General features: G+C 45.8%; 1 protein-coding gene across 2 annotated transcripts in view; it reads left to right on the top strand.

Moving 5' to 3' along the window:
- Positions 1-12785, top strand: part of FBXO16 (F-box protein 16) — a 62850-nt gene extending 50065 nt beyond the window's left edge. For both annotated transcript variants that reach the window (XM_084622968.1, XM_084622967.1), the window contains 2 exons: positions 4341-4566; positions 6894-12785. In XM_084622968.1, coding sequence (XP_084479094.1) covers positions 4341-4566; positions 6894-6961 — 294 coding nt within the window. In that variant the 3' untranslated portion in view covers positions 6962-12785. The remainder of the gene's footprint in view (positions 1-4340; positions 4567-6893) is intronic.
- The last annotated feature ends 7647 nt before the right edge of the window (positions 12786-20432 follow it).

The following is a 20432-nucleotide window of genomic DNA, read 5'->3' as shown; positions in this document are numbered from 1 at the left end:
TGTGGGGGCATCAATTGTGCACTTGCGCAGTGGTGCAGAATTCTCCCAGGACTAACGTTTTGGTATTCTTGAGTTCTGGACTTTCCTCCGTTTCGGTAACCAACCCACTCTTCCTCTTTCACATTATCCCAGTCTATAATCCTGCTAGCCATTGCTGATTATGACACTGTGATGATAATGGTGTATTTTCCTTAAGCTGATGAAAGAGACAAAATTATTTATATAACCAAGTAGAAAATATCAGAAAATTTCTGTTTATTGTAAAGATCATCATCATCAGGTTCCTATTACGCCTCTGGCGTTGAGGGCAGTGACGAAGCTCCTCCACTCCTGTCTGTTTCTGGCAGGTCTTTCAATGGTTCCCCAGCTATGCCCCAGGTTTTTCAGCTCAGCTTCCACAGCTCTTTGCCATGTTGTTTTCAGGGGCCTCGTTTTCGCTTGCCTTCAGGTGACCATCTTATTGCTACTCTAGTGATGGAGTCAGTTTCCATCCGAAGCACATGACCGATCCATCTCCAGCACCTCCTGGCATTGATGGTGCTCAGATCCTCTTGGCTGCACTGTGTCAATAGATCTTGGTTTGAGATTGTAAAGATAAGGTTGGGAAATCTTGTTTAAATATACCTGTTAAAAGATTCCCATGTCAGCCAAGCCCAAAGAGAGAGGCTTATAATTCAAACATTTTAAATTAATCCTTTGGAAAAGAAGGAAGCATGTTGAAAGAATAAATGCCCGAGGTACCAAAAGATAAAATTATAATGAAGACACATAAGATGAATGCACTGAAAGTGAATGAAACCAAAGTCTATTATACTGAACAATGAAGGTGTGGAAAGGGTTATTATATAAGAGAAAAGGAGTTGGTGTTCCAAATTCACAAGAGTAAAAAATGGGAGCTGGATACCAAAAGGAGAGAAATCATCTCAGGCCACACCCAGACTCTGTTAAAAATCAGTAGAATAGCATCCACTGGGCCTGGTCTGAGTTTGGCCCCTTGATTTCTTTTCAGTGGGGTGGTAGCGTTTGCTAGAGTAAACCTTGGGGAAGACCATGGTGTAATGGTTACAGTGCCATAAGAAAAGCTCAAGATTTGTTTGGTAACAAGTAAAATTAGCTTTGAAGCCCCTGGCTTTTGACTATAGGGCCAAACCCCTCCCTCACATGTGTACTTGCAATGTCCTTTATCTCCGTGGGAGATGTGAGAATATATAGAATTCGGCCCATAATTTTTGTTGGGGAGCATCATGACCCTCTTATATACTGAGCTACTGTCTCTCCCCTCTCCCACATGCTTCTCCTTGTAGGCTATGACTCTTGTAAGTTTTTAATTTTTGGTCCAAAGTCCTTGTGCCCGATTCACTACTTTTTACTTCTGTTTTATACCTGTGTAACTCCATTGAAGTCAATGAAGTAAAAACACCAGTGTAAAACTGGAGTAGCTCAGTGATGAATCAAGCCCTTTATGTTTCGGGAGAGCTTTGCATTCACCTCTCTCCTTTTAGACCCTTATCCAGCAAAGTGCTTAAGCATGCACTTAACTTTAACCATGTGAGTAGTCCCACTGAAATCAATGGGACTAACTCACATGATTAAAGTTAAGCACGTGCTTACTTGCTTTATTAGATCAGGGCCCTAAAGCTTGCCCCATACTATCTGGACCGTATCACCTTAGGAAGTATTGTCCTCATTTTACAGATGTGGAACTGAGGCACAGAGTAGATGAAGTGATTTGTCCAAGCTCACATATTGAAAGCAGGTCTCCTGAGCTTCAGTCCAGTGCCCTAGCTACTAGGTCATCCTTCCTGTCCTTTTTGATACAGAGCCATGCGCCCCCATAGTGAGTCCACCCCTTTGGACCTTTTGGTCCCTGCAGTGTTGTCACTGCTCCCAAATGACACCCTCCTTTACAAACCTTAGGGCTCACCTCCTAAGACTCCACATAAGGTTTTTGCAGCTGTTCAGCAGAATAATGTCTCATGCCAAAAACTTTCAAATGTCAAAATCATGGCCATTTTATTAGCAACATGAAAATCATGGAGTCTGACACTCTTGACAGCTGTGAGAAATATTACAGCCACAGCAGTCATGGTTTTTTCCCCTTTCATACTTTAAATTCTGTTCTGTGTGAGTGGTTGCTCCACTCCCACAAATGTTCTTGAGTTACTATTGCCTGTATTCTAAGGTGATAAGATCACAGTATTTGGGGTCACTAATGAATTTCCCCCACATATATTGGCAGGGAGCTGGTGTCTTGAGGAAGGAACCTCTTTTAGGGTCAGGTGTGCATATCCCACATGTCCAGCTTTCTGCCACTGCAGAGGCCTCGGGCAGTGGAAAATCTCAGTTCTAGCCAACTAATTTCTACAGCCTCAGTTCTGGAACCCATAATTTGAGTGTTACTGATTTGCACTAGTAGTACTATTGAATTTCCTGGGACTAGTCATGGGAGCAAAAATTACTCTGGGTAATGCTTGCAGAATCCAAGTCCTTTGTACATTTCACTCTTCTTGAAAACGCACAGCCTAGCTTTACGGTATAACATGCTTTGCCTTCCTGTCCCCAAGCACTCTGCGGCTGAATCACCAAGAACACAGGAGTGCAAAAACAAGGTACAGTCAGCTCATTGCAACAACCACTGCTTACCTGCCTTTGTGTTTTTCCTTCTCTGCTGGAAGAAAAACCTACTGTGCCTGCCATGTCCTTGTTTACACTGTCATGCGCAGTCACTCATAAGGACATCTTAAGCTGTTGCATACTTCTTGGCTTCTCTTTGAGTTGATCTTTGGCAATCGTTGAACTGCTTATTTTTAACTTGAGGATTAAGCACTAAGCATTATACAACATCCACCGCAGTCATATCAAGTGACCACGGGGAAATGCAAAACCATGTTAAATTTTCTGTACAACAGTTTGATTCTTGACAATAGTCTGCGTATAATAACATCATCTGCCATCATTGCTTCATAATGCATTTCTAAGCAAATGTTTTATTGTACTAATGGTTTTCCAGTATTCTAAATAAGGGAGAAGCAAATGATTTGGATCAGTTTAACAAGGGCTAGATTGCTAGCAGGCAGCTTCTCACAAGCTGCTTTTGAAACATTTTGGGATTTCTTTAAAAGACTAAACAATCACTGTAATGGTAGGAATATATTTGTCTACTTCTAATTAATCATAGACACTGACTAGTAAAATGAAAAGATAAAAATTGACCATTTTGTATAAATTCTATGCCTGACCTACCTTTGCACTATGGTGCCTCAGACCTCACAAATGAAGCAAGGTTGAGCCTGCTCAGCACTTGGAAAGGAGACCTCCTGAGAATACTGCAGGAAGTGGTGTTGGGGACTCAGTAACTGGTGCAGTTCCCTCTGAGCCAGGTCTGACTGAATGCATCCATCTCCTGCAAGGGGACTACAGCTGCCTTCTTCTGGATGAGGCATAAGCCAAAAGTCCTGGCCACTTGTGGTGGTTAAAGCTCCCACGGTTCTTTTGATAAGACTAGGAGCACTAGCCCTGGAATCTTGGCCAAATTCTAGTGGAGGTAAATTCCATGCTGGTGATTCTGAGTGTTTATTATTAAATCTCACCCGGCAGATTCAGTTCCACCCTGTTCTCTTCACTTCCTGTCCTAAACTATGGTGCCAAATTGCTGTGCTTTGTTAGGGCACCCAAGAGATGGTCGCACTTCATTGTTGGTGGAAAAGATCAGTCTTTACCTTGTGTATTGCACAGGGTACTGTGAGCTTGAATTAGTCTGTAAAGTGCTTTGTGATTCTGAGCTGAAAGGGGCTGTAGAAGTGCAAAGTATAATGAAAACTGCTGCTCGCTGCATAGGTTAAACTATAAACAGCTAACAGCTGGAATCCTTCATAATTTAAATGAATACATTAATTCCATAAAGGAGATCAGTCTGTCTCACTACAGCCCCAGTTCTGCCCTTGGATGTTTGCCCACTGATTTCAATAGGAGCCGTGCACATGTGTCTGAGGACAGAATTTGGCCCTTAAAGTGTGAGCTGTTGTGGAGACTCAATTAATGTGGGCAAGCCCCCTTTAGTGACTGTTTCTAATTGGGTTCTTTTGTCATTCATGAAAGGCTGGAATTTTTTCCACTCCACAACTAGCCCCATAAATATATGAAGTGTTCTTATTTATGTAGCTTACTACACAGATCTGTGGAATTGTAATAACAGAGCGCAGGTCACTGCTGCAGAACAAAACTATAATTGTATGTCATTTAAAAACCAAGGATATTAGATAGTTTTCTAAGGGCTCAGACATTTTTATCCCCTTTGTGGCTGTTAGGAGAACATGATCTTTCTTTTTTTCTCTTCCCAGCTGTCCCTATCTGCAGATCTTGGCTCTAGCCCAAAAGGACCAGTTCGCCCACATTGGGCTACTCACCAATCAACAGGGTACCCTGTTACCAAAGCAACAGCTAAGATCCTAGCTCAAAGTGCCCAGTGGAATGCTGGGATACGACCAGCCCCCGTTCGAGCTCCAGTACCAAAGCTGAGTGAAAGAGGGAAGAAGGCCTTTGCAAGGATGAGCAGAAGTTCTCCAAGTTAGTAAGCTGTTCTATTTCGTTCTTAAGCTATCGTAGAGACGACAGCTCTTTAAACTTGGAGTTGGGGAGCCACTGTCATTATGTTCCCTCATGCCACGGAAGCACCAGTCATTTTAGATGGTGTGAACCAAACTGACTGTAATTTACCAGCCCTAAAATGTGACACAAAGACTCACACGTAGCAGTTTCCTATGGCATCTGTCTCTCATGACCGTCACAGTACCTAAGGGCCAGTCTACGCTACAAAAGCTTTGATGGGACAGCCATATCGGTACAGCTATCCCAGCAGAGCTCCTTAATGTAGACGCAGCAAATACGAGTCAAAGGAGTTCTTTTGCTGGTGTTGTTAAAGCACCTCCAAGAACAACATAAACTATACCGGCAAATGGAGTCTTTTGCCAAAATGGGGGTTGGGGTACGTGCCTGCTTGTGTGTATGTGTCCATCCCAGCATCCCCATGTCCATCAGGGTGTGTTTTTTTCACACTCCTAGTCAATGTAGTATGCCAGCAAAACTTTGTAGTGTAGGCTTGGCCTAAATGCTGGCAAGAGCTTTGTGTGACTTGAACTCCCGGGTGTTCACCTGTAGAGCAGGGAGTTTGTCTCCAATGTGACTACAGATGTTTTAACACCTTGTTACATAGGTGTCTAGGGGCCTGGTGCGGAGCCCATTGATTCTGATGTGCTTTGGACGAGGCCCTGGATGGATGCCTTGGGCTGGGGATTGATAATGCCGGGTTGGAAGAAGGGTCCCCTCAAGGAATTAGAGAAGAAAATGCTACTTTTACCACCAGTCCTGGGGAGAGGTTTAGAACCGCTGATAAAACAGTCGAATGACATCATCAACAGCAATTTTTGCCATGCCAGCCGAGGGCTAGCTCATGCAGTCCTTACACAGGGCCTTCCCTTGTGACATGCTGAGCATCATGCAGCGTAACCTCAGCTTCCAGTGAGCACCTTCAAGGAGTCGCTCAGCACCTGGCAGCATCGGGTCCTCGGAACGTAATCAGGCAAAAATCCCATTGATCCCAGTAGGGGGGTTAATTGATTAACGATTGCAGGATTTGACCCTTACGTTTTTTAAGAGAGTAACCAGTTCAGTGGATATAAACCAGACTGGGCACAGCAGAAGGCATCTGATATAGCGCCATGTAGCATTTTCAAAGAGAAACTGCAGGTGCAGTAAGTGGAAGTGGATTGACGGCATTTATTAATGATTCCCTATGGGAGGAGGGTATGGAGTGGAGTCCTGTGGGGATCCCTTCTGAGCTCCATACCATTCAGAGCCTTCTTTTGTGACTAGGAGCCAAGGGCGATGATCTAGAACTTGGTGTGATCATAACTCCCTTGCTTTGTGAGGGGTAGGATTTAAATGCAATCCAATCTTGATACACTGGAGAAGGGGGTGGAATTGAGACAAATGAGAAGTGGGGCACGTAGGAAGGAATATGCAAATGCATCTATATGAACTGGAGGAGGGGCAGTCAGAGGGTTATAGAGGTAGGTATACACAGCATATAAATCAACAATACAGTGCCTATATATAAAATAGGGCCCTATCCAGCGGTGAGGTCACATGGACAGAGCCCCAGTGAGGCTCTGCATTGGTCTGCAGCCCATACATGAGAAGCTCATTGCAGGATCAGGGCCTTCGACTGTATTAATTAATTAGCATATCACACGTCCATCAAGTGCGGTAATTATTCTGCTCCGTTTGACACCATTCTGGCTCCTGGGGCAATACTGCACTCAGTCTTGAGCACTACAGTTCAAAAAAGGACACAGGAAAATGCGAGTGAAAGCAGAGTTGATTCACACAGAGAAGACTCTTAGAAAATAAGCTGAGAGGAAAGGGGGAGGAGAGGAACTACTGTCTCCAAAAACCTACAGGCATCTTGTAAAGGAGATGGATGAATTATCCTCACTAAACTATAAGGATTTCTCCAGAAATGATAAGCTGTATTAAGTGTAATTTAGGTTGATTGCTGGGCAAAACTACATAACCCCTTGTAAAAGAGAAACAGCCAAGGTCTTCTTTACCGTTCACATCTTCAGGGACCTCTTCTGGATCTCCGCAATCCCCTCTGTGCCTTTCTTAAGGTGAGCTGACCAACATTAGACTCAGTTTTCCAGATGAGAGTAGTTTGCCATATTCCCATGACGCTGGAAACGCAGGCAGTAGAATTAGGGATATTTGTAACAGGACCAAATTCTACAAAATGAGGTACTGATTTTGCAATTTAGAAATAATCTACACATCCATTCAGTGACTAAAACAATCTATAGCAGCTGCTAGTCTCAGGATTTTCTCTTTATCCATTCTAGCATCCCCACTGTTTGAAGCTCAGCCCTGGCAAATTCCTCAATCGGACCATGGATCTGATGCAGAGTAAGGGAGTGAAGGTTCAGTGCAATTCATCCCCATCAAACCGGCTCATCTGCCCAGCTTTCAGAAGATGCCGATCACGTCCCCTGAGTTACAGTGAAGAATGGATGTTACTGAATCATGCTCAAAGTCTCAAGGATCCAGCTCCATTTTTTTATGTCACTTGTCACAATAAGAGACTTCCCCTGCACCCCATTGAACTCACTATACAATGTGGAGAACCAGGCATGGAGACCCTGAGGGAGATTTACTAGTATAGCTCTGGGCTAACTGCATTGCAGCCAGTTTATACTGAAGGGTTTTTGGGGCAGGGACTACATTTTACTACGTATACATACAGCACATAGCAGAGTGGGCCCTCACTGAGGTTGGGATCTCCAGGTGCTACCATAATACAAATAAGTCATGTAATACTAGGGTGAGATCAGAATTTGAATCAGTATCTTGTTTGCTATCTTGCCTTTTTTCAATATGTTTTCTTGTCTCTGCTGCTTTGGATGCTGATGCCTCATTCTGCTTTCACTCAGTGTATGTCTTCACTGCAGAGTTAACTTGGGCACTTGGCACCCGGGTTAGTCTAACCGACGTGCAAGCCACCACACGGCAAAGCGTTACTGTCTTACTGTGTCCTCACTGGTGCTGAACTCCCATGTGTTTGTCATTAGGACTTTGGGGGCATATCCCATGGTCCTGTGTGTTGCAGTATGCTGAGCTACGCTGATTCTTTCCCAGTGAATTGTGGGAGAATTTGTCTGTCTTTCTGGGCACAGGGGGGATTGTGGGAGGGCACTGCAGGATTACCAGCACTGGAGGATTTAGGCCTGGTCTACACTAGGGGAGGGGGTCAATCAAAGTTACGCAACTTCAGCTACATGAATAACATAGCTGAAATCGACATACTTAGATCTACTTACTGCGGTGTCTTCACTGTGGTAAGTCGACAGCTGACACTCCTCTGTTGACTCCACCTGCACCTCTCTCTCCGGTGGAGTACCGGAGTTGACAGGAGAGCATTCGGCGGTCGATTTATCGCATCTAAACTAGATGCGATAAATCGACCCCCACTTGATCAATTGCTGCCCCTTGATCCAGTGGGTAATGTAGAAAAGCCCTTAGACTGTGTCCTCACTGCAAAGTGAGTGGTTACAGCCTGAGTAAATGTGGAGCCCAGGATCTTACTTATCCCCCAGCTGTGCCTGCTAGCCTGGGTTGAAACTCCCCTGAACTCAGGGGAGAGGTTTGTACATGGATGGGAAGGTGGGTTAGGGCTAAAAGCCAGGTAAGAGCTCAGGTTAACTCTGCACAGATCCTCTCCAAGGTTTAACTCCATGACTTCAATGGTGTGACTCCTGATTTACACCAGTGTGAGAGCAGAATCAGGCCCCAAACTTTGGCTAAAAGAGTTGCATGAGATTTTCCATGTGGTGCTGATACCAATATGATTGGCACAGAGAAGGTGAATCAGGCACCCGTGCTTACCTTGTTCATGATACAAGAACAAGAGAGAAGTCAGCAAAACTGAAAGGCAGCAAATTTAAGACTGATAACAGGGAATTTGTTTACATAACATGTAATTAACCTGTGGAAGTCTTTGCCACAATATATCATTGAGGACAAGATCTTAGTAGGATTCAAAACAGGATTAGACACAGTAACTTTAGATAGAAAGAAAGTAAAGTCTCATGCTTCATGAAGATGCAGATGCCAGCTACTAAGTGATGAGGGTTTAGAATAAGCTTCCTTTGTGAGCAAGGTTATTCTGTAATTGTCCACAGCAAGATTTATTGTACCTTCCTATGAAACATCTGACACTGGACACTGTCTGAGCCAGGATACCAGACTAGAGGGACCACTTGTCTGGTCCAGCATGGTAATTCCCATGATCTGGTTCTTTGTCTCTAGCTGTGTTTTGTAATGTGCCATGTATATTTCTAACTCCAGATCAGTTAATTAGTAATAACCCAGCTCATCTCCTTTTCCCACTCTTGACTCTGTACCTTCTTTCAGGCTGCTTCCTATACTTGGAAGTATCCTACATGTCTACCTAAGGCCCACTCGCTCCTTCCTCAAATCCCTCTCTATAAACCTTTTCCCCAGGAAGTCTTCCTATATTGATTGCCTTATTGAGGTTCCTACACTTTCTCTGGCCTAATTTGTTGTCCTGTGTTTATTAAGAACATCTAATGCCCATCTTTAAAAAAGGGAAGAAGGAGGATCTGGGGAACTACAGGCCAGTCAGCCTCACCTCAGTCCCTGGAAAAATCATGGAGCAGCTCCTCAAGGAATCAATTCTGAAGCAGTTAAAGGAGAGGAAAGTGATCAGAAACAGTCAGCATGGATTCATAAGGGCAAGTCATGCCTGACTAACCTAATTGCCTTCTGTGACGACATAACTGGCTCTGTGGATGAGGGAAAAGCAGTAGACGTGTTATTCCTTGACTTTTAGCAAAGCTTTTGATACAGTCTCCCACAGTATTCTTTCCAGCAAGTTAAAGAAGTATGGGCTGGATGAATGGACTATAAGGTGGATAGAAGGCTGGCTAGATCATCGGGCTCAACGGGTAGTGATCAATGGCTCCATGTCTAGTTGGCAGCCGGTATCAAGCAGAATGCCCCAAGGGTCGGTCCTGGGGCCGGTTTTGTTCAATATCTTCATTAATGATCTGGAGGATGGTGTGGATTGCAGCCTCAGCAAGTTTGCAGATGACACTAAACTGGGAGGAGTGGTAGATACACTGGAGGGTAGGGATAGGATACAGAGGGACCTAGACAAATTAGAGGATTGGGCCAAAAGAAATCTGATGAGGTTCAACAAGGACAAGTGTGGAGTCCTGCACTTAGGAAGGAAGAATCCCATGCACTGCTACAGACTAGGGACCGAATGGGTAGGCAGCAGTTCTGCAGAAAAGGACCTAGGGGTTACAGTGAACAAGAAGATGGATATGAGTCAACAGTGTGCTCTTGTTGCCAAGAAGGCTAATGGCATTTTGGGATGTATAAGTAGGGGCATTGCCAGCAGATCGAAGGACGTGATCATTCCCCTCTATTCGACATTTGTGAGGCCTCATCTGGAGTACTGTGTCCAGTTTTGGGCCCCACACTACAAGAAGGATGTGGAAAAATTGGAAAGAGTCCAGCGGAGAGCAACAAAAATTATTAGGGGGCTGGAGCACATGACTTATGAGGAGAGGCTGAGGGAACTGGGATTGTTTAGTCTGCGGAAGAGAAGAATGAGGGGGGATTTGATAGCTGCTTTCAACTACCTGAAAGGGAATTCCAAAGAGGATGGATCTAGACTGTTCTCAGTGGTACCAGATGACAGAACGAGGAGTAATGGTCTCAAGTTGCAGTTTGAGAGGTTTAGGTTGGATGTTAGGAAAAACTTTTTCACTAGAAGGTGGTGAAGCACTGGAATGGGTTACCTCGGGAGGTGGTGGAATCTCCTTTCTTAGAGATTTTTAAGGTCAGGCTTGACAAAGCCTTGGCTGGAATGATTTAGTTGGGGATTGGTCCTGCTTTGAGCAGGAGGTTGGACTAGATGACCTCCTGAGGTCCCTTCCAACCCTGATATTTTATGAACATAAGAATGGCCATACAGCGTCAGACCAATGGTCCATCTAGCTCAGTGTCCTGTCTCTGACAATAGCCAGTGCAGAGCTGCAGCGGGAGTGTACAAAACAGGGGCAATTTTGGAGAGATCCACTCCTGTCTTCCCCTCCTGGATTCTGGCAGTAAGCGGTTTAGGGACACCCCGAGCATGAGGTTACATCCCTGACCATCTTTTCTAATAGCCATTGATGGACCTATCCTCCATGAACTTATCTAAATTCTTTTTTGAATCCAGTTATACTTTTGGACATTGAAATATCCCATAGCAATGGGTTCCACAGGTTTATTGTGTGAGGCATGAAAAAGTACTTCTTCCTCTTTGTATTAAACCTGCTGGCTAGTAGTTTCATTGAGTGACCCCTGTTTTTTGATTTGTGGGAAAGGATAACTACTTTTCCCCCATACCATTCATTTTATACACCTCTATCATATTCCCCCTTAATAGTCACTTTTCTAAACTGAATGGCCGTAATCTTTAGTGTGTCCTCCTATGGAAGTCGTTCCATATACTTGATCATCTTTTTTGCCCTTCTCTGAACTTTTCCGAGTTCTTTTTTGAGGTGGGGCAACCAGAACTGGGCATAGTATTCAAGGTGTGGGTGTCCCATGGATTTATATAGTGGCATTATGATATTTTTGTCTTATTTTCTATCCCTTTCCTAACAGTTCATAACATTGTTAGGCTTTTTGACCACTGCTGCACATTGAGCTGAAGTTTTCAGAGAACTATCCACAATGACTCCAAGATCTCTTTCTTGAGTGGTAACAGCTAATTTAGACCCCATCATTTTGTATGTAGAGTTGGGATTATTTTTTCCAATGTTCATTACTTTCCACATATCAATGTTGAATTTCATCTGCCATTTTGTTGTCCAGTCACCCAGTATTGTGAGATCCCTTTGTAACTCTTCACAGTCAGCTTTGGACTTAACTCTCTTGAATAATTTTATATCATCTGCAAACTTTGCCACTTCACTATCTACTCCCTTTTCCAGATCATTAATGAATATGTTGAACATCCCAGGTCCAAGTTTAGATTATTGGAGGACTCTACTGTTTACCTCTCTGCAGTGTAAAAACTGACCACTTATTCTCACCCTTTTTCCTGTCTTTTAACCACACACTAATTCATGACAAGACCTTCCCTGGTATCCCATGACGACTTAGTTTCCTTCAGAATTTTTGTTGAGGGATCTTATCAAAGGCTTTCTGAAAGTCCAAGTGTACTATATTGACTGGATCACCCTTATCCACATGCTTGTTGACACCCTCGAAGTATTCTAACAGATTGGTGAGACACGACTTCACAAAAGCCAGGTTGACTCTTCCTTAACAAATTGTGCTCATCAATGTGTCTGATATTCTGTTTTTTACAATAGTTTCAATCAATTTGCCTGGTACTGAAGTTAGGCTTACGGGCCTGTAATTGCCAGGATTGCCTGTGGAGCTGGTTTTTGAAAATCGGCATTACATTAGCTACCTTCCAGTCATCTGCTACAGAGGCTGATTTATGTGATAGGTTACATACCCCAGTTAATAGTTCTGCAATTTCATGTTTGAGTCCCTTCAGAACTCTTCAGTGAATACCATCTGAGCCTGGTGACTTATTACTGTTTAATTTATCAATTTGTTCTAAAACCTCTTCTATTGACCCATCAGTGTGGGACAGCACTTCATGTTTATCACCCAAAAGAAATAGCTCTGATATAGGTATCTTCCCCACATGCTCTGCATTGAAGACAGATGCAAAGAATTCATTTAGCTTCTCTGCAATGGCCTTGTCTTCCTTGAATGCGCCGAGAACGCCATTATCATCTAGTAGCCCCGCTGCCTGCTTGGCAGTCTTCTTGCTTCTGATGCACTTAAAAAAATTCTTACCATTAATTTTGCCTCTTTAGCAAGTTGCTTCTGTCTGAATTGTCTGAGTGGTTTGTCTGAATTAGGCAGTAGGTTCTTTGTGGCAGGACCTCCAAGAATAGCTGTATATTACTAAATGACAGGGGCTAAGCAAATACAATGATGTAACATTGGGAGGGGGCTGACTATGTTAATATAGTTCTTAAGCCACTGAGCATGCTCAGTATGAAGATGCTGTTTTTGGAAGCCTGACCAGACTCAGACTGAGCTGAATGCTCCAGCAACTAATAACAAGGCTGTGCTTTTCCTATAGACAAACCTGTGTCCTTCTTTGTCGATATACGTCATTGTTTGATATTTCCAGATCCCAGGCAATTATAATTGCAATCTTTACCCAAACACAGCTAAAGTACCTTATAAATAAGGCTAAGATTTTGTCAAGGATATTTTTAGTAAAACTCACGGACAGGTCATGGGCAAAAAAGAAAAATTCACAGAAGACATGACCTGTCTGTGACTTTTACTAAAAATACCTGTGACAAAATGGGGATCTGCAGGTCCCCACACCACCTGAAGGGGGGCAACAGCACAGGGGCTGGGACCCACATGCAGCAGCTGGGGGCTGCGGGGTATCTCCACTGCCTGCAGCTCCAGGGGCAATGGCAGCTGGGAGATTGCGGGTTCCCCCACTGCCTGCGGTGGCTGGGAGCTGTGGGGTGCCCCTGCTGCACGCTGGGGCTGGGAGCTGCAGGGTACCCCTGCCACCTGCAGCTCCAGGAGCCTGCGGTGGCCGGGAGCTTTGGGTTTCCCCACCACTGCCGCTCTTAGTGGCTGGGAGCTCAGGGGGTCCCCCACCGCTCGTGATGGGCTGGGATCTTGGGGGTTCCCCCAGGAGCTGCAGGGTACCCCGCTGCATGCGGTGGTGTGGAGCTCTGGGGGCTGCCAGAGGCAGCGGGGGTATCCTGTAGCTCCCTGCCCCCACGGGTAGTGGGAGACCCTGCAGCTCCCGACCACCACAGGGTGAAGTCACGCAGGTCACTGGAAGTCACAGACCTCCATGACTAAATCGTAGCCTTACTTATAAACCCTTATGGCCAATGAATCAGTGGATTTATTGCTGAATTCCACCAGTAATAGAAGAAGGGCCACATTATGGGGTTTACAGCCCCCACACTAAACTAGAGCACGGCATGGAGCAGGACTGGGACAGGAAGGCCCCTCAACAGGTAAAGGGTATGCTCCAGGTGGAGAGACGGTTTTAAAAGGGCACCGGTAGCTCAGTGAGAGGAGGGGAGGACTAACAGGCAGAGCCAGGAAGTGAGGTTGACACCTGGAGCTGTGGGAAGAGTGACTGCAGCCTGCTCTCACTCTAGGAGCAGTGGTCCATATTTTCCCACCCCTCTTTGGAGCCGAGAATCCACAAGAGATCCCGAAGAACAGGATGTTGACCCCTTCCAGACAAAGCAGATACTACTGACTGGGACCATGCCCAAACAAAGGAGCCACAGCCCAATAGGAAGTGACCTGGACAGGGGGCACATAACTTGGGGTGGACCAACAAGTAGTCCAGACACTGTAACACCCCTGTAGCACCTTGGGTTGGGACCTGGTGCAGTGGGAGAGCCTGGGTCCTCCTCTCCTGCTCCCCGTCATCATTACAAAACCCCAAGTGAGGGAATGGGGGACACACAGAGACTGAGGCCTTCTCTATGCACCCATCAGGGCCCCCTCCAGGGCAGGCAGACTGAAGAAAACTGTAAAGCCACTGTCTGACCAAAATTGGCAGAGAATGCAGGCATATGTCCTTGGGCCTGAAGGGAGCCTGAGACATTAAAACAAAAACTGAAGTGGGTTGTAGGGATGGATCTTGACAAATTGCTATAATGTGTTGTGGAGAATCAACATCAACAACAACTACCGACCCAGTATTGGAACACCCGGCAATGCAACAATAGCAGCAGGCTATGTAGCAACAACAGCAGCAGCAGCTCATTAGGGAGTTGGCAACACAACATGGCTTCTAACCCACCAGTGGGAGTGGCGAACAACAGCCTAACTCCAATCCTCCCTCTGAAACTGACAACAATGGAACCAGACGATAAGCCCAAAGCATTCCTAGTAATGTTCAAGAGGGTCGCCATGGCAGCCTATTGGCTGGTGGAGAGCTGAGTGGTCCTGATTGCCTCATACCTGAAAGGGGTGGCCCAGGCCGATACTGAAGCCTTGATGCGATGGCTGCGCAGGACTATTCCCCACTCAAGGCAGCCATCTTAGATGCTTTTGTCATCTCAGAGGAGACCCAATGCAGAGGGTACGGCAGGAGAGATTTTTGGCCAGAGCCTGACCCAGGACAGTAACCCAGACTTTAAAGGAACATTCCTGGTGGTGGTTCCAGCCCTAGGAAATAACAGGAGTACAGGTGGTGGAAAGGTTCATGTTGGAGAAGAGTCAACAAAGTTCTCCCCCTGGAATACGGGACTGGGTGGTCCGATACCAACCAGAGACACTGTAAGAAGCAGTGACACTGACTAAGAATTACGTGCTGTCTGCTGGGCCTATCCAAGAAACACCAAGGAGGGACATGGGCCAACCACAGCCAAATCAGATGACCAGAGGAAGAGTGAGGAGAGGAGGTACAAGAGAAATCTGGCTTCCCAATCCAAGGAGGGATGGCCAAGTGAGCAGAGACTGCCCTCGGGGGTTGAGCCCCACAGAGAGATGAGACAGGAGGGAGGTTCCAGTCCAGCGAGAGGCTCCTCCATGGAAACACCACTGAATTTGGGAGCACAAGCAGGTAAGGCCCCTTTACTGGCTGGCGTCATGTGTGGGCAACCAGGCCACTTCCGATGGGATTGCCCATACGTGGACTGCAGCTATGGTCAGGTCTGGAGGATGGAACCCAGAACTCAGAAGAAGGGACTGGAAAAAACTAGTGGTCCCAGTGCAGATTAAAGGGGTCAGAATGCAAGGCTTAATAGCTTCACGGTGTAGTCAAACAGAGGTCAGAGAATACCTGCCAGGGGTTGAGGATGGGCCGTTGGGTACCATATTTCTACAATGTGTCCATGGGGATGTGCACCTCGTACCCTATGAGATAGGTAGAGTTACCAATGTGGAACCATGATTACGTGGCCTGCATGGGGGTGGCCACCAACCTAGCCTACCCTGTGACAATTGGGCAGGACTGGAAGTTCTTTTGAGAATGGATAGAGGAGGGGCAAGGGAAGGCTCTGGAGGGAAAAAGAGGGGAATCTGTGGACTCGATAGCAGGAGACCCTCAGGGAATGGTTGGCTGAGGGAGGATAATGAGTGTGGGAAGGAACATCCACATCCCCTGTTAATGGTCCTACTCCTACTGACACCCCATGAGGCCTTGAGCCAAGGATCCACATACCCCCCTCCCCCAACATCGACCTGCTTTTGAGCCAAGTTGACTTGACTGAAGAAAAACAAAGTGATTTGATGCTGAGCCAAACCTACAAGCAGCTCACTCGGGTCAACGATGAAGTAAAGGACCCGCTACAACCAAAACTATGGCCACACTTTGAATTGTAAGGGGAAAAAGTACACCGAGCAGTGACAGACCCTCAGACTGGGGAGGTCAGGATGCACCTCATCGTCCCCAGGTGCTTCTGAAGGGAGGTGTTGAAACTGGCCCAAGTGGTATCTCACGGAGGAATCATCGGGCAGGAAAAAAGTCTTGAAAGACATGAGCTTTTATTGGCCTGGTGTCCACAAGGAAGTGTGGGATGATTGCACTTCATATGCTCCCAATGTCAGTGGATGAGCCCAAGGAAGGGTGGACGAGCCTTCTAGTGCCCCTTCCTGTGGTGGGAACTCCATTCGAAAGTGTAGGAATGGATTTAATAGCCCCCCGGGAAAGAGCATGGCAGGACACCAATAAGTCTTAGTGATCATGGATTATGTCGTGTGCTATGCCAGGGCACTACCCCTCCGATCCACAAAGGTGACAGGTGTTGCTGCAGCGCTTACAAAAGTATTTGCTCAAATAGGCATCCCCAAAGCAATAATCACCGTCTCAGGAACCAATTTCATGTTCAGATTAGTGAGGAAGGTGTGCAGTTTACTAGAAGTCAAAGCCTTAGGAACTTCTGTCTACCACCCACAGACCGATGGCTTAAACCCTTGAAGGGGATTGTGAGCGGGAGCAGGGTCTCCCATCTAGTGGTTAGCACTTAAGGTGGCAGTCACTCTTGATGGGTGAGTCCTTGGGCAGCAACTCCGCCTGATGGGTATGGTTCATGGGTGGGGTAGAGGCACCTGGGCCTTGCCTCTCCACCGGGTTCTGACTCAGGGAGGTTGATTTGGCTGGTCACTTGGTGGCATCTTGCATCATTCTCAAGTCAGCTTCCCTGGGTCATTTCCTCTTTCTGCATCCCAGCCAGCTGATGTCCATCCCTGGGGAGCACTACCTTCCAGGCTTCCAGCCCTGGTCCCAGTCTCCAGGCCAGGGCTCTCTGTTCCCTGGCTTGGTGTGAGGGTCACGTCCTTCCCTGGAGCTCCCAAAGCACCTCCTTCTCCCTGGCTGTCAGCCTCTGACTGAGCTGTGTGGCTGCCTTTTAAAACCTTCCTCCAACCCAAGCATGCTACATAGGGGTGAAGGGGTGAGGCCTCCTTAGCCTAGAGTTACTCCTTAACCCTCTCCTGTCCACTGAGGGGTTTATACACCCCGTCACAGAGATGTTAAAAAAGTTTGTGACCGTTGTCCTTCATTACTAGGACCAGCTCAAGCCTCCCCTGAGGTTTGCTTTCCAGGAAGTTCCACAAGTCTCTATGGGATTCTTCACATTTGAGTTATTGTATGGAAGACAGCCCCAAGGGATATTAGACCTGATGTGCTAAACATGGGAGGGAAAAGATTCAAGAACCGCCAACTTGTTGCAGTACGTGCTCACAAAACTGGGTGATTGGGCAACAAAATGGCGGATGAAATTCCATTTTGATAAATGCAAAGTAATGCACAGTGGAAAACATAATCCCAACTCTACATACAAAATGATGGAGTCTAAATTAACTGATTTGATGCTCTGGAAAGAGATCTGGAGATCTGGAGTCATTGTGGATAGTTCTCTGAAAACATCTGCTCAATATGCAGCAGCAGTCAAAAAAGCTAACAGAATGTTAGGAGCCGTTAGGAAAGGGATTGATAAGACAGTAAATATCATAATGTATGTATATAAACCCATGGCATCCCAACACCTTGAATACTGCATGCAGTTCTGGTTACCCCATCTCAAAAAAGATACATTAGAATTGGAAAAGGTACAGAGAAGGGCAACAAAAATGATTAAGTGTATGGAATAGCTTCTGTATGAGGAGAGATTAAAAGACTGAGACCATTCATCTTGGAAAGAGATGACTAAGGGGGGGATATGATAGAGGTCTATAAAATCATGAGTGGTGTGGAGAAAGTGAATAAGGAAGTGATATTTAGTCTTTCACATAACACAAGAACCAGGAGTCACCCAATGAAATTAATAGACAGCAGGCTTAAAACAAACAAAAGGAAGCACTTATTCACACAACACACAGTCAACCTGTGGAATGCATTGAAGATGTGAAAGCCAAAAGTATTATGGAGTGCAAAAAAGAACTAGTTACATTCATGGAGCAACCCAATGCTCTGAGTGTCCCTCGCTTCTGATTGCCAGAAGCTGGGACTGGACAACAGGGGATGGATGACTCGATTGCCTGTTCTGTTCATTCCCTCTGAAGCACTTGGCATTGGCCACTGTCTGAAGTAAGGATACGAGGCTAGATGGACCACTGGTCTACCCAGTATGGCCCTTCTTATGTCCTTATGTTCTTAAATGTACCAACTCTCTTATTATCTAAAACCTGCCATCAACTTTCACCCAAAACTCCAATTGATTTCTACTGGCGTTCCCTGCATGGATCAGTGGCAGGGTTTGGTGCTACATTTTAGCTCTGGACTCTATCAATGAAACTTTCCTAATTACGGCTCTTTTGATCTAAAGAGATGTCCCCCTGTTGGGAATTGTGTAGTACATGCAACTTCTGCTGAAGTCAGTGGAGGTTGAAGATGCCCATTGACTTCAATGAGAGCAGAGTTAGGCCAATACTGAGCCGAGGATAGACCAAAATCCTATCTTAAATGGCATTCCTGACCAGTGTTAGGAGTTAATGTACATCATGGGATGCCAGATGATGCTGTTTTCTGCTGACAGATACATATCAAACAGTTCCCATCCTGCCATACCTAGATCCCCCATCTAGAAATACAAACACTATGCGTGTGGGGGTGAATGCCCAGGGGGTCACAGACAGATCAAAAGGGTTCATTCACAAACGTGCAGAACATGGACCCTGACCCCTAAGCTCGACCCCAGAATGCCAATCTCAGATGCCTACTGCAGAGCACCTTGCGATGGCTTTGGGAATGGTGATCAGGGGAGACATTCAGGGCACCTATGGGCAGCTAGTATCCATCCATAATATATGGTCTGTGATTGCTTCCAAAATAAGCTGCATCCCCTCCCCCAACCCACCCACTCCCCGAACACTTCCCCCCAAAACTTGAACTTTTTTTGCAGCATGCCTGGAAGAGACTTTTATCTTTTGGGTTAAAGATTATCTAGAACTGGTGCTACAGAAATGACATGTACACTACCAGGAACTCCTGGTGCTCAACAAGCACTGTCAGAAGGAAACTGAATTCAGCCCTTAAGGAAGGCTGAGTCAGGAGGAAGGTAACTGTGATGGGTCCCCTCACTCCTTCGGGGTGCCACTTGGAACTGGGGTACCCACTGAGCCCGCCTGACCCACCAGCCTGGGATCCCTTTAACTGTACTGCTGTGACAAGCTGCAGACACGCTCCTGGTCTCACAATTTCATCAGCTCACATACAGGTAGGGACATACCCAGCTGTTGTAACATGCAAACAGGCTTTCTGACTAGCCTCTGCATGGGAAGGCTTCAGCTAAGGAACTGCTCAGATACTCAAGTGCACACCCCCCTCTGGAGGGCAAACCTAAAATTGTACTGTCTTGCGCTGCACAGAGAACTGTACAGGGTAAGCTCATGAAATTCACCCCCTCCCTCAATGTGGAGAGGAATATACACAGCTTTCTGCCCCGGTTATAATTTATACACACACTGGTTTTAGACAAAACAAAAGCAAGTTCATTAACTACAAAAGATAGATCTTAAGTGATTATAAAGAATAGCAAACAGATCAAAGCAGATTACCCAGCAAATAAAATAAACACGCAATCTAAGATTAAGATAATAAAGAAACTGGTTACAAGTAGAAATTTCTCACCCTAAATGTTGTTTTAGGCAGATTGCAGAGGTTCTTGGAGGCCAGTTGCACTTGCCTGCAGCTTAAAACTTCAAATATTTCATTCACAAGCTAGACAACCTTCCAGCATGGGCTCAGTCCTTCTCCTCTCGTTCAGTCTTTGTTTCTTAGGTGTTAACAGCAGTCATCGTGGGTGGGGATTCAATGAAGAACCAACCTGATTTTGTCACTCCCCTGCCTTAAATAGGCTTTATATATGGTGGGAATCTGTTGTCTTCCAGTATGATTCCCACCCTCGGCCAGTGGAAAAATACTAATATTATCATGGTGTCCAGTATCAGGTGACTTGATCACATGACCCTACAGCTATAACTCAGAGTCTGTTTGCAGCATCCCCAGGAAGGCTTTCCCGGTGAAAGATTAGCATCTTCTAAAACCTATTGTTCTTCCTAATGGCCCTTCCAGCCAGCAATCTAGGCCTTGTGTTCACTGCCACTTTACAGCGCTGGTAGCTACTCCCCTCGTGGGGGTGGGTTTTTTAAGGTGCTGCGTTGGTGCCGTGACTACACAGCCATGTTAAAGCGCTGCCATGGCTTGCTAGTGAAGACATACCCCTAGACTTATTGCATTCTGTCCAGTGGGCGGTCCCCAGGTGTAAACACATTTGTAATAGCTGTACAGACAGTATTCCTAACTTCAGATACAAAAATGATACATATATACAAATAGA

This window comes from Lepidochelys olivacea (assembly GCF_965140295.1).
Source record: "Lepidochelys olivacea isolate rLepOli2 genome assembly, chromosome: 3".
NCBI lineage: Eukaryota > Metazoa > Chordata > Testudines > Cheloniidae > Lepidochelys > Lepidochelys olivacea.
Note: the sequence above shows the minus strand (reverse complement) of the source record. Positions and strands in the feature narration are given on the sequence as shown.